Here is a 15,052-nt window from a genome sequence, read left to right on the forward strand (position 1 = left end):
TTGTATAAATACCTGGGATTGCCCCGGCCCAAGTGCAGCATTTTGCATTTGGCCTTGTTGAATGTCATTAGGCTCTCATGGGCCCACTTCTCCAGCCTGTACAGGTTCCTTTGGATGGCTTCCCTTCCCTCCAATGTATCAACTGCATCACTCAGCTTGGTGTCGTCTGCAAACTTGCTGAGGGTGCACTCGATGCTACCATCTATGTCAATGATGAAGATTTCGAAGAGCACTGGTCCCAAGAGGGACACTGCTTGTGACCGGCCTCCACCCTGACATAGAACCATTAATCATTAAGCCCTTAGGCTGCATGAACCCAACCAGTTCTTAATTCATTGAACAGACCATCCTTCAAATCCATATCTCTCCAATTTCAAGAGAAGCACTACAGAAAATTTGTAGGATATCTAGACAGAAGGCAATTATCTAGCTAATAAAGTTCTCCTGAGAGTCCAAAAGAGGGCGTGTCCAGAATTACACACTGGCATGTTTCTATATTGTTCATATCGTGACATGTATAACCAACCTACATGTGCTTTTTAACCTGCCAGGAGTGTACTCATTTGATTACACATTTATTTTAAATAATTGTGGATGAAAACCTGTCTTTCTGTGGGCTAGATTATTCCCTCATGACCTATGTATAGCAACACTGAAATAAGCTTCATATCAGTAACACATTCTCATGTACATGAGTGCATGCTCTTCAATAGCCCAAGCAAAACACAGGGACAGGAAAGTCATTAGGAGGAGAAAGAGCTCTGGAGTAAGCTTTCCTCCATCTTGACTACACATCTAGATGTATGTACATGTGTGCACACATGTATCTCACACTGTGGAATCATTGTTGCATGGCAACAGCAACAGGAGAGTTGTTTTTCTAATATTACAGTTAACTCATAGGTTATAACATAATTATTTTTCAGTAACAAAAACAAATATTTAAAAACATGCTTCTGAAAATTAAAAGCCAAAAAAAACCACAAGGTGGCAGAAACCAAAGAATCAACATTCATTTCCTAGTGGTATTTTTGAAAGCACAGATAATATATGCCCTCACAAGGAATCTCCTGCGTGTAAGCCATCAATTATACTGAATATTAGTGTATTCAACTGCAATACAGCTATTCCCTCTTGGTGTTATAATGAAGAGCTTAAATTCAGAACAAGGTCAGGAAATAAATTCAAATGTCATCAACTAAACACAGTTCAATGAAAAAGCAAGTGGAAAAGCTTGCTACTAAAAAAAAAAAAATTGAAAACAAACTGTAATAAAAAAAAGCTTTTTTCCCCTTCTTCTCTGGTGGTAATTCTCTAGTTGAAAAAATACTATTAAGGTAATAACAGTAATAATGAGTTTGGCATTGAGTATTTTACTGGAATTAATAAACCTTACCTCCGCCTACGGTCACCAAAATCCAAAGCCAAACCAAATGCCTTTTGAAAACACACATGGGATTTTGGTCACGCAGAAACCCAAATGCAAGGCACATGACGACTTCTTCCACAGAAGAAACTGATGACATGATAAATACTATATTATCTAGTGACATTGATGAAATGCAGAGATATAAATCATTACCTTTTGCACTGGGACATTGAAAAGTTGTAAAATTGTTTGTTGTTGTTTGTTTGTTTTAAGAAAAAACAAAACCTTAGCAGTAAGGCTTTACTTTAGGAGACACTGCCTGACTGTATGGAGCAGGTTATTAGTGCTCTCCTTCTCCCCTTGCTGAGTGGAAATCTCTGCTCTTCCCTCTTTGCAGATGGTTACAGACCAGTCAAGCGCAAGTCTCCTGGCCTCTTCCCAAAGGCAGGCTGCAAAAACACCTGGCTCTGCATTCTCTGCAGCCTACCTGGCTGGGGGTTTGCTGGGGCAGCCATGAGAGTGGAGTCCTCTCCTCACCCTTCTTGCCCCCCACTCCACGAAGAACTACACAGAGCCTACAACAAAGAGCTGAGATGTTTCTAACCCTCCTCCCTTCCACCCTGCTCAATGACTCCGGTCGTGATGAAACAACATGGGAAGCTCCTTCTCTGAGGAAAAAACAAACAAACAAAAAACAGCCACACAGATTCGGGGCCATCCTCCAGAGAGGTGAACATGCCTGTATCTGCTAATAGGAAATTAGACTGATCTTGGCTGAACCCAAGATTGAGCCAATGCTGCTCAGGGAAGGACATGCCGAGAGGAGGGAGCCAACCTTGCCTCATTCTTTAAAAGAAACCAAGCTCTTCTGAGTGTGTTTGAAGGAAGAAGAGAGAATGAACAAGAAAGAGGCAGAGAAACAATGTAAAAAAAAAAGAAAAAAAAAAAACAAACAGCTAGGACTTTCCTATTATACCAGAATCAATCAGGAGATTCCACCAATTCATAGGAGAGTCAGAAAAACATAGCACTGGTACCAAACCAAAGCTCCTCATTGCTTAGGTGCAAACACTAGCCTCTCCTTGGATTTTCAGCTTAGAAGTGTTTACACCTTACTACTTGACTGCAAGTAAAATATAGTTTTTTGTTTGTTTGTTTGGCTGGTTGTTGGTAGGTTTTTTTTCCCTGTTTTTTTTTTGTTTTGTTTTTTGTTTTTGTTTTGTTTTTTATGTCTTTCCAAAGACAAGACAACTGTGGACTTCACAGAGCCCACATCCAAAGAATGACTGACTGCAGTATCATGCCTTGTGCTTAATAATAATAATTAAAGAGGGTTTTTTCTACAGATCCTATTAGCATCACAGGAGAAATCTGAGCAACTAGATTAAAGAGAGCAATTACCACCACTTCCTGCCACAGAACTTGGCAACTTAAATGTATATATTTACACAATTCTATGGGATTTTCTGCTCAGGGTATCACTTATCTTCTGGCACCATCTTGATCCGTCTGCCTCAGAAGTGATGAAAGGAAACTCCTACAGGAACAGAACTGACCTCTCATACCAGAAAGTCAATAGATTGAAACTTCAAGTTACAACAAAAACAACTCCCATACTCAACAACCTCACTCTGCAATTACAGGCACTAAAAGTTGTGGAAATCCTCCCTTACTTTTGCTGGTGGTACTCCAGCTTGTGGGTCCTTATTTATCATCAGTGAGCTCTGCTACAGCAAAGGCTGCCTTCCAGCCCCTAAAAAAGTGCAATTCACATAAGTGTATTCATCCACATTTCTGTTCTTCCTTCAGAAAACCATTCCCTTTGCAGGTTCATGGGAAGAACAGGGCTAGGCAGTCAAACAAAACCTCCCTTAATTGGAACCACACAGATCATCCCAGGCTATTCCCCCAAGTCACTATTTTTACATCCAAGGATATATATGTAAACAGTCAAATTAAGAGTCATGATGAGCTACTTCCAGGGTAATCACTTTGCTCATCACAAAACCCAGAGCACAGCCCAAACTGATCAGGAGAAAACTTCTCAATGTATTTGGCATGTTATTCCAGCACCATTGAGTCTTTAGAAGCAAATGTCTGATAATAGCCTACTAATCACAAGGTGTTTTAAAACAAATAAACTTCCCTATCCTCACAAAAATTAACAACACCTTTTTATATTGCAAAACAATTTTTCACTCTAACCTCACCCAAAAGAAATATTCACATCATCTAAAGTATGGTCTTCTTGAATCTGGAATTTCTGCTGCTTCCTGCGGATATGTACTTGATGATCCCCCACATCAAGCCATTTTTTCATAACAAATAGCTTAAGATTGCAAAAACTCAGATCTTTAAAGCCAGCTGGAGTTAGCTGCATCCAGTTTTGCAAGGCCTGAGCCATTCAGGGTTTTGGAAATGTACATGCTGTCAACCTTCAATCTGATTTGTAAGTGTTAAGCTGCTCCTGAAAATAGGATTTAACTCACATTGGCTCTTCCAGCACTAAGCAGAACAAGATCTAAATTCCTGCAAAATCATGGCTTCTGAATCATTCCAATAGGGATTATGCCAACAGACTTTGGGGATTTTGTATTCCATTCATTGAGCTAAATTGTTGGGAAAAATAACAAAGATTTATTTCAGATATACATAGTAAGAGAAAAATTTACAGGACTTCTATCAGTTCTAATTACACAACTAAATCCAATGCAGCAAATGTCTTCAGTGCCATTCCCCGACTATGCAAGTGATATGAGAATTTCAAAAGGAAAGTCTGGATCAGAAGTTTAGGCTTTAATTCTTACCTGCTAAGACTAGGGGCTACCAAACACATCTAAAAATCTCTGCCCTGAAAAAAATGTTATTTCTTAGCTTTATGGAAGCATAAAAGTTACGGTTTTAGATTAGATGTCAGGGAAATTTTTCACTGAGAGGGTGGTGAGGTGCTGGAACAGGCTGCTCAGAGAAGCTGTGCATGTCCCATCCCTGTAGGCGTTCAAGGCCAGATTGGATGGGGCCCTGAGTAACCTGATCTAGTGGTTGGCCTGCACCTACATGCAGCAGGGGGGTTGGAACTAGATGATCATTGAGAGCCCTTCCAACTCAAGCCATTCTATGATTCTAAGGTTTTCAATAAATATTCACAGAAAAAAGAAAATTACAAGGGTTGTTCCCAAAGTAATGCCTCCTGTTTTATTATGTTGGCACAAGATGTCAGAGTTAGACGTTGGTAGTATGGCAGTAACGGTTGAACCTTCCCACCAATATTCCTTTACATGCTGTTGTTGTGTGACAGATAGTAACAGAGGGGCAGTTGGACAAAATGGTGTCTAACACGGAACTACATGTGAAGCAAAGGTGTAGAACTGATTTTCTCCATTGTCATTCATTGATGCTTACTGAACATTTGTGGGGACCAAACAGTGGATGTCAGCACAGTGAGGTGGTAGGTGGTTCATTTCAGCAGTGGAGACAATGATATGAAAGACCAGTCACATTCCAGACAACCACACACAGCTGTCACACCACAAAATGAAGAGCTACACTGTGACAATGACTAAGCTGAAGGCTCAATCTCCAGTCAGGCCAGAGAAGAAGACAACATTTTTTTTTGCAACACAATAATGCCAGGCCCCGTATCATTCTAGAGATCATGGAGCACATAGCCAGTCTTGGCTGGACTGTCCTACCACACCCACCATATAGTCTGGATTTGGCATACTTTGATTTCTCTGGGTTGATGAAAGATGGGACTGTATGGGCAACATTTTCCTAGCAACATCATCATCACAGCAGCTGTGAAACAGTGAATGACCTCCACTGATGCAGATTTTTATAAGCACAGCATAGAATCTTAGAATCAAAGTATGGCTTAGGCTGGAAAGGGCCTTAAAGGTCATCTATTTCCAACTTCTGCAACGTGGACAGGGGTGCCAACCACTAGATCAGGTTGCCCAGGGACCCAACCAACCTAGCCTAGAATGCCTTCAGGGATGGGGCATTTTTGAACAACCTTCTCCAGTGCCATGTTCATGTTCTGTGTGGGATCTTATTCATCACTGGAAAAAATGAATAGCTAATGGTGGTGACAGCGTTGAAAAGCAGTGCTGAGAACTGGTTCTATCAAACAGTGCTATTGTGCTCTTCGTACCTGCTACAGTTTCAATGGAAATGAATCACAGAATCACAGAATCACCAAGGTTGGAAAAGACCTCCAAGATCATCCAGTCCAACCATCAACTTCCCACCAACATTTTCCCACTAAACCATGTCCGTTGGTACAACATCTAAATACTTCTTGAACACCTCCAGAAACTGACTCAACCACCTCCCTGGGCAGCCAGTTCCAGTGCCTGACCACTGTTCCAGAGAAGAAAATTTTTCCTAATTCCCTCTAGTCCTATTGCTGTTACCTGGGAGAAGAAGCTGACCCCTACTATGCCACAGTCTCCTTTCAGGTAGTTGTAGAGAGCTATAAGGTCACCCCTGAGCCTTCTCTTCTCAAGACTAAACAATCGCAGTTCCCTCAGCTGCTTCTCACAAGACCTGTGCTCCAGACCCCTCACCAGCCTTCTTGCCCTTCTCCAGACATGCTCCAGGGCCTTGATGCCTTTCTCATAGTGAGGGGCGATATAGGAGTCATTACTTTCAAAGCAACCTATGTAAAATAAGCAATGAAGTCAGATAGCTTGAACTGTGAGCATTTTTGCTTTTCAATCAAGAAATTAGACAATTGTACTCCAGATGTGAAACACTTTGGTGCACCCCAGAGCAACAGTTAAGTATTAGATTCACAAAAGTATGGAAGCACCTGTGAGAACCCTTCTTTGTCTTCTGTCTCAAAGCTTGCTTCCTGAGGTATTCGGACCAACATTTGAACTGTTGTTTCTTAATCTCATGCCTGGTATACACACATCAAAGAACCTCCTCTCCCTCCAATAAATTGGAGCGAGACAGCACCATGTGGAGGTGACTGCTACTCTGCTCATACTTCTGAATTCTGGCAGTAAAAGCTTTCCTGGCCAAAGGGTTACCATCCCTTCAGATATGTGATGTATTCCTTGGGCAGCCTTACAGGCATGCTTGTGTCAGCACAGGGCTTACAGTTTCCATGCCACTTAGGATTGCTCTCCCGACACCCTAGCAGAGGGGACGACAGGAGCAACTCCAGCTCACTCCATACAACATCAGCTAGTCTAACTCAAACCACTAATTTAAAAGGTTACTGCTAACTAGCTAACTTCTCTGTTGGTGGATTTAAAGGAGCAATAACCACTGGAAAAGAGACATTGTGAATGCCCAGGATCTATGTTGTCTTCCAGTGGCACAAGTGGATCCAAAAGGGGGCGTGTGTCCTAGGCTTTTGTGCTCTATCAAAATCCTACTCTGACAGCCGTAAGACTCTTAGAAAGTATGAGCAGCATGGAAAACTAGTGTAAGAGAATTTCCAAATTGGAAAAAATTAAATTCTTCCTGCATGCACAGCTTTTCTGGGCTCTCTTTGTCAGGAGATGGAAGCAAGCACTCAGAGAGCCAGATTAGGTTCGTACCTGACCTGCCTGCTAACCCAGACAAGGCACCACCCTAGTTGTCAGAAGGGAAACCACAGATCCTATAAGCAGTGTGACTCAGGTTATCGCTGTATTCATAATGAGTACCAAGGTTTCAGACGCACACAGAAGAATTACAAGAAATTAATACATTCTAGGAAACCATAACCCTGCTGCTCTCTCTGCCCTGGCCCAGCCCCACAAACTTCATCCAGCTGTTGCTGGTGAAAGCTGCTGTGAGAAGCAGCAGGAGTGCTACACACAGCTGGCTCTGGATGCTGGGAGCCTGCCTGAAATAGAGAAATAAACCACGGCTGGGAATGACAGTCAGCAGCAGGACTTCCTGACCTCCTCTCTCCATAACCCTGAGATGTTTCCTCTGGCTCTCGCAGAGCACTTCAGGAGCAGCCCGACATTAATGCTATAGATACTGGCTTATTGTTGTTGATTATATTATGTTACATATGTTATTTTTATACCCAATGGTATAAAAATGTAATCCAATGGATATGTATCCCAGTGGATACAACCTCCTGAACTGATTTCATAAAGATAAGGCCCTGCCTACATCCACATCCAAAACTCAGCTCCTTGATCATGTGTTTCCATCGCTCTCCCTGCACTTACCTGGCACTCACCCGACCCTTGGGAAACCCATTCATCACACTGAACCTGCAGAATATCCACTCTCAAAAAAAGGAGGGAGAAAGTCCACATCATGAGGCCAGGCACAGAAGAAGAACGAGATTTTGGCTTTCAGCGATGGCTGTTGTACCAGCCTACCTGGGAAATCTCTGACAAGTGCCAGCTGCCATGGCCAGAAAGCTTATATAGTGTTTTTTCCGTAACTGTACTAAAAATACCCTTCTGCTCTGAGCAGCAGCTAATAACTGGTTAGTAACATGCTTATTTCTGAGAAGCATTTTCAGCAAAATTTCAGAAGTCAGACAGCAATTCCAATAGATGCAAAATGATGTCAAAATCAGAAGTAATAGCTTGTTATTCCTTTTCCAGACTCCTTAGCACACAAACAGCATTCTGTGCTCTTCCATACAAAAGTGGCAACAACACCTCTTAACCTCTGTTAAGTGGGTTTTTCAGGCTCTAAAATAGCATTCTTGAAGTTGAATTGTGATTATGGGACAATGAACTTTAAGATTAAAAAAAATAAATTAGCAGATCTACTGTACACAGAAGAGATGGCCAATCTTTATCAACATTGTTTAAAAAAAGAGTCAAAGGGAACAGGTGAGGTGTCTAATTCCTTCCCTTAAAAAAAAAAAAAAAAAAAAAAAAAAAAAAAAGAGACGGAGAGAGCAATTGCAGGTCTTCGTATTCCAAAAGGAACATTTATCTTAGTGGACACCTGAAATTTACTACCTTGCAATACTCTCATGCACCCGTAAAAAATACCACTTCTTGCTGTATCAGAACTTGAAACTTTACACAGGAGGAGTTACATCGATAGTCAAACTTTGATCCCTGGAAAGAAACCCAGTCGTTGCTCACCCTTGAGAGAACTTTTTCATTCTGATATAATTTAATTTAAAGAAAGAAAGAAAGAAAAAAATTATATCTGGCTTCTAAAATCTCAGTTTAATTCCACCAAATAAGGAAGAACTGAAAAATAATGTGTTGTTACTTCCATATGACACTATATATTTAATGAAACCATAATGAATGGAAAATAATTTGGACATTGAGCTACTGGAGATTAAACCCACACTGTACCTTAAGAATTCAGGAATTTCACCACTTTGCTATTCTGTAGTTATGTGTTCACTTCCCCAGAACAGTCTCTTCTTGTATTGAGGAAGGGTGAGGGATTCCTGAAGTGCAGGATGGCGACACTCCTGTGACAACAGCCCCTTGGAAGGGCAGCAGTGACAACAGAGGTGAAACCACCACAGGGTGGGCAGGGATGGGAAGCTGTCCTCTAGAGCCCACACCACATACTGTGCCACAGGAGGAGGGCTGCCTGTCAGATGCTATGGAAAGAAAATGCTGGGCTCCATCCATGGAGCAGAGAGGACTGGCAGCAGCACAGCAGGAAAATCAGACAGTGGAATAAAGTGAGCCTTTTCAAAGTCAGTCAGCAAACACTTTTTCACCTTGTAGAGAAGCAGCAAAGCCCTGACAGATGCTCTGCCCATCACGGCTCATGAACTCGCAGCCTCCACAAAGCAAAGAGATATCCCTGCTCACACACTTCAGGGAGCATACCATAACCAGTAGTGGGCTTGCTCATCCTTATCAAACATGAGTTGTGGCATTTTGTTGGCATTTTCCTCCATTGGGAAAACAGCATTAGCATTTGCACTGTCAGTTCTCAACATAACCAATCTATAGAGAGAAATAGCCAGACTGAATCTGCCAGAATCTCCACTGCAGACACAAGTAAACTAAACAGGAGACTGACATCCTCTCAAAAGGACTACAGATTGGTTAAATAGCTCTTCACACATTGTTCTGGGGTCCCTTTGCCGGAAAAGTGTCAAGATACCCTTCTCTTCCACTCCAGCGTTACTTCTTAGAAAGCATTGCAGCAAGAAGCTTCCAACATCAAACAGCAATTTTGATTCTGAAATTGCTCCACTAAGGGAAATCTTATGAGTCATCATTTTTACTCCAGCTTTATATTCTGGACTTCTGCCTGGGCAGTGTTCAACAAGGAACAAAATCTATTTAAAGTACTCACACAGTACATATTATGCATAGATGTCAAGGGATGGGAGTAGTTTATGAAAAACAGAATCCATTATATTTTATTTTAAAAAAGCATTGTTCAGGGAGCTTACGGAAAATATAACACTAATTGAGGCTATGAGTTGTAATCCAGTTTCCCATCTGGACGCGTGGCGAGGCCAACAATCCATTAGCTTGTCCTGAAGCAAAAGCTCATTGAGAGGAAGCAAAGTTGCCCAACACAACCTGTTACTCAGTGTTACTGACTTACTAAACCGTTACTAAGCTATTAAAAAAAAAAAAAAAAAGCCCTACCAAATCAGTCACACAAGCAGTGGAATCATAACAGGAGTAACGTCTTGCTACTGCTTGTAAGACCTGAGGAAGAAGGAAGCCTATACATTTCTTTGATACGTGCTGTATTTTATTATTCTCTATTTTTTAAAGAAATGTTGGCTTCTGTTAGCAGTAGACACTGAGTGGTGAGATAACCCTGCAACAATGTCATCTGCTTCCAGAAACTACTCCTTCTAGACATATTTCAGCACAGCTGTTTCAAGTCTGCTTTAGATCTCAGCTCAAGGTAAAACACCAAGGGGAACAGCACATCATCTTCAGCTTGTTCCCTGATAGCACTGGCCAAGAAGGACAACAAAGGCAACTAGTGTTGCAGTTAATTTGCATGTAAAATATTTAACATGTAAGCACAGAATTAAAAAACAACTGTATTTAAAAACAAACAAAAAAACCCATACATCAAATGGTTTCTTCTTCAGTGTAGAGCAATGGAAAGCCTGTCACTGACTTCAACAGGAGCTGGGCCACACCCTGAAAGTCTTCATGTAAACTTCCATTAAGGTGAAGCTGCATATTGGGGTAAGGCATTTCCAGTTTATTCCTTGTGTTGCTTTTTTCTCTCCTGATAAAACTGCACACTTGCAACACATACTATCCATAAAGGAAGCTTATAATACAAAGAGAACTTTATGAGGTTTGTAACTGTGTGCAGTGTCATAGCCTAATCTGAAAACCAACAGAATTAACTTATGTTAGAATTTATCATACTTTATTATGTAATTAGGCAATTTAAGAGGTGTATAATAGCTGAAATCTATCAATCTTCCTCTGTAAAATCTGATGAATAATGGCAAAATATTGTTTCAAAGGGTCATGTTAACCCCATACTTTGCGACAGCTGTGCAGCAGTTTTTAATAGTAAGTAAATAGTAAGTAAGTAAAACAGTAGCTGTTTTTAATATTGCTCTTATGGCTTACAAAGCATAGCAAAGCTCCAAGAGAGACACAAACCACTACAAAAAGCAGGAACAAAATGTTGTTATTGTAAATCTATTGTTTTGCACAATTATTCTCATGTTACTCAACCAGACAGCTATCATAGCCAGTTTGTAAAAAAGCTCAATTCAGTGTTTATATACCAACCATAAATAAACTCAAGTTAATGAAAACACTTGAGCATTTTAATCTAAATGTGAAGAGCCTAAAGCTCAAAATCTTCATGTGAGTCCACGCAGGTGAAGTAAAAAGTATTTTTGAGCTCTTGGAACTAATGTTGTGCCTTGGCCACAAACCAAACTTGCACTGAAACACGAGCAAAGAACAGCCTTGCATTTTGGTTTCTGCAAGGAGAAAACAGAGGAATCCAGGTCAGGAGATGACCAAGATGGCCAAATGCATTGTGGCCTTTGCATATCAGTGACCTCTGGTATCCTACAGGTTTACAAATAATTCTCATTCTGCCTCTTAATACCTTAATACTTCAAGCAAACCTTTCTATTTCATTAACTTGCTCCAAATAACAGTGCTCTTTTCTGTAGAAACACAAAGGGTATCATTTACACAGCTCAAACCCACAAAAGAGAAAACCTCTGCAAAGAGCCTGGAAGAAATTCAAACCCAGCATAACCAGAAACAACTTTCAAATACCTCAGCACTGGTGATAAGGCCACCCCTGTTCCAACATCTCGCAAGTAAGGTGGTTCAATGTTAGGAGACTTGGTCATAGCAATATTGGCCTTTCTTACCTTCTGCCACATTTTGATGAAGAAGAGCTCCCCAGAAAAGTTGAAGAAAACATTGGTGTCGTAGGCGTCATCTCCAATGTTAGAGATGGAGATGTTCAGAGAGATATTCCTCACTGCTCCCAGAGCGAGGTAGGCCGTCCTGTCATCAACACTGCGGGCAAAAGCAATTACATCAGTTTAACTCTTGGCAGCTTGTGCAATCTTGTCCTTACTTCCTCCTACAGAAAGGTCTCAATACAACTGTGATCAGTAATTTGGCAACATACTGTACAGCCAATGCGTGGTATGGGCAGATGTATGGAAAACAAGCAGCTCATGAATGACAGTTCTTACACTGCCTTTTGTGATTTTATGAAAATCCCATGATTTTCATGTAAGACCATTTCATGTGACAACGTTAATATGGTTTTACTGGGAATAAAACAGCTGAAGACTGCAAAGTCATTGAATGAGTGAAAAGCAACAAGTACAAAACATAAACATGCTCCCATTCAAACACGAATTCTATTTAATTGTGTCTTTCAATAATTTATTCTTACTGAAACATTCTAGTAACTTTCTGAATATCTCAGAACTACGGTATAGACAGGGAAAAACAAGAAAGAGAGGGTTAAATAAAATCCAGAAATTAGTATGAATGGAAAAATGTATGAAAGTTATAACAACCATCTACTGAATGCGACCAATCTTTCCTTGGATATTTATGCTGGACCTAACATGATGGAGTCATGTTCTAGAAATGGGAAATCAAGAGAATGGTTGAATTAAGGTAATAGTCATACATCCTGAATCAGTACACTACTGTAGTAAGGCATCATGAATCACAAATACACACACTTTATTTGGTATACACTTAATCATGTTAGTCTCGCCAAAAGATGAGCTAACAAGCAAGAACACAGGCTTAAGATAAATCACAGGAAAATACAGGATCAATGCACAGGTTTGCAGGTCTAAGAATTAAAAATATACTAAAAGATTTTATTAAGTATACCAGGTGTACATTCAAAAATATGAAAAATATATATATATATATTAAACTGGCTACAGTGATCATAACTGGAATGTAAAATCATTCAAATACCCTGGAGGAATTGAGGCAGCATCATAGGGAAACCATCAAGTAGCTGATCAGAAAAGGGCAGAGCCCTGCAGGCACCACACATCACCACTCTAGCAGATGCTGTTGCACAACACCTAGGCACGCTGCAGCATGCAGCAAACCAGAGCTGGCCACGCAGCCTGCCATTCACACGTCTCTCTTGAAGGATCGACAAGGGATGGTAACATTGGCACACACCACATCTTGGTATATCAGGGATTGTTGGAAGTCACATAGGTGCTGAATGAGAACATGTTTAAGGCAGCCTCCAGCTGTGCTCATGGGGTTGCAACCAGAACATCCACATCAGTAGGGTGTTTCCAAAGATATGGCACTTATAAACCCTTCTCCGCCAGCTGTAGCCCTACCAAAACTCCAGTAGCAGAGCAAACTTAGCTCTCTCTCTGTATTTGCAAAAAGTTGCCAGACCTGGGTTTCCAAAGGGATAGAATGAAGTAACCAGGGCTCTGGTGTGCAGGAAGTCTAGAGCAAGATGGTGTAGACTCAGGCTTTGAAGCTGACACTTGTGGATTTTGAGTGCTAATTTTCCACATAATGCAGACAATATTTATAACATTGGTTTCCTGTATTTATTTATGATGATCTTATTATAGCCCAAAACTATGGCTTACAGTTCAATCAGAAGTTCTTAAGAAGCAAATATAAATCTCCAGGAAACATGCCTGCTTTGTCCTGCTTTCACTAAACTGCAGACACAAATCAATCCTACCTATGATTGGACACTTTGCTTTCTAAACATTTTGGTACATTCTTGCAATCAGCTATCAGTGCAAATAAACATTTGCAAAAGTGTACACTTCACAAGATCCACTGAAAAACTCTTTTGAGAGGTCAAAATACTTGTAATCATTACTTATTATATACCAAATGAAAGAGACAACTATATGAGAGTACTTGGAAGCATTTAACCTTTTTGGCCCCTATGCCAACGTTTAGTGTTGAAAAGCATGCAAGTTATGAAGATATACGAAACAATCAGCTGGGATTCATTAATAATCAAAAGCACATATTTGGAAGCCAATAAATAAAAACAACCACTTATAACTGTGAATTATTTGCCATGAACTTTATAGTCTCACTTCTGGTAGTCCCTTCAAAAACTAAATCAACATCTACCAAACCTGTTAGCAAAACAGGAAGCATCTGGAAGCATCGCTTCAGTAAGCAAAGGAAAGTTACATGATACTTATCTTATGCACTAAGTACTAAGTCTTATGCACTCTATACATTCATGTCCAACAATTACAATTTAACACAGACATTGCCACTACTTCTTTCCCTTCTAAAGTAACTTTATATTTAAGAGAATTATATACAAAGGAGGAAAGAATCCACTGTGAATTGGTGGCAGCAGCAATTTGAGACTTAACTTACAGATAATCACAGAATATCCCAAGTTGGAAGGGACCCATATGTCCTGTCCTTCCTACTGAATAATGAAAAAAATGTTGAGAATGAAATCTTGTTTAAAAGTAACTACATAGAAATAATTTTAAATACCATTATGTTGTGATACTCCTTGCTAAAGCTATTAATCATCCCTTAAAAGTGCATCATAACTAAATGATGATGTTTATAACAACATTTTCCTGAGCAGAAACAGAAAACCCACTTTCTGAGGGCACACTAGTGATTCCCTGTGCTATAAGTCACGTTTCAAGGTTAGACTTGCAAGTAACTAAATCCACATACATCTGGAACAAATCAGGCTCACTTGCTGTAAGGAAAGGATTAGAATCTCCCTGCTCACAGGGGAGCTCCCAGGCCCCATTCGCTGCTCATAGCACAGCCTATTGAAGCGTGGGAGCAGCTCTGCTGCCAGCTCAGTGTCAGGTAATATGCATTAATCATGAAATTCATAGATGTTCTGGTTAACCTGCAGATTAAATACAGGCAACCATGTTTGCATACATGGACACAGACGCACACAGAACATCATGCTACCTATTATTAGCATGGAAAGGGAAATAAATTTAAATTCAGAAGTACAACATACTTGCAGCTTTCACACACGAGTGAGAGATGCAGGTAATTAAAAAAAATCTGAAAATCAGGATCCAACTTTATGCTACACAGACAACAAACTCTGCCATGGTTTTAAATCTACTGGCTGTGCTACTGTGCATCAAATGTAAACAAAAATCTTTAACATTTCCCTTTTTATTGAAAAAAAGAAGAAAAGAAGAAGAAGAAAAAAAAAGAAACTCAATTTTCAAGATCCAGGATAAAACAGTTTGTTTTTAAACACACTTTAACATCCTTTGTCAGTGCTCATCCCAAG

At 40.2% G+C, this 15,052-nt stretch overlaps 1 protein-coding gene across 2 annotated transcripts in view; it reads right to left on the reverse strand.

Annotated features, from left to right (window-relative positions):
* ITGA9 (integrin subunit alpha 9) overlaps nucleotides 1–15,052 on the reverse strand; it is a 222,841-nt gene that overhangs the window by 76,236 nt on the left and 131,553 nt on the right. For both annotated transcript variants that reach the window (NM_001012858.2, XM_040683149.2), the window contains exon 18: nucleotides 11,649–11,799. In NM_001012858.2, coding sequence (NP_001012876.2) covers nucleotides 11,649–11,799 — 151 coding nt within the window. The remainder of the gene's footprint in view (nucleotides 1–11,648; nucleotides 11,800–15,052) is intronic.

This window comes from Gallus gallus, chromosome 2 (genome assembly GCF_016699485.2).
Source record: "Gallus gallus isolate bGalGal1 chromosome 2, bGalGal1.mat.broiler.GRCg7b, whole genome shotgun sequence".
NCBI lineage: Eukaryota > Metazoa > Chordata > Aves > Galliformes > Phasianidae > Gallus > Gallus gallus.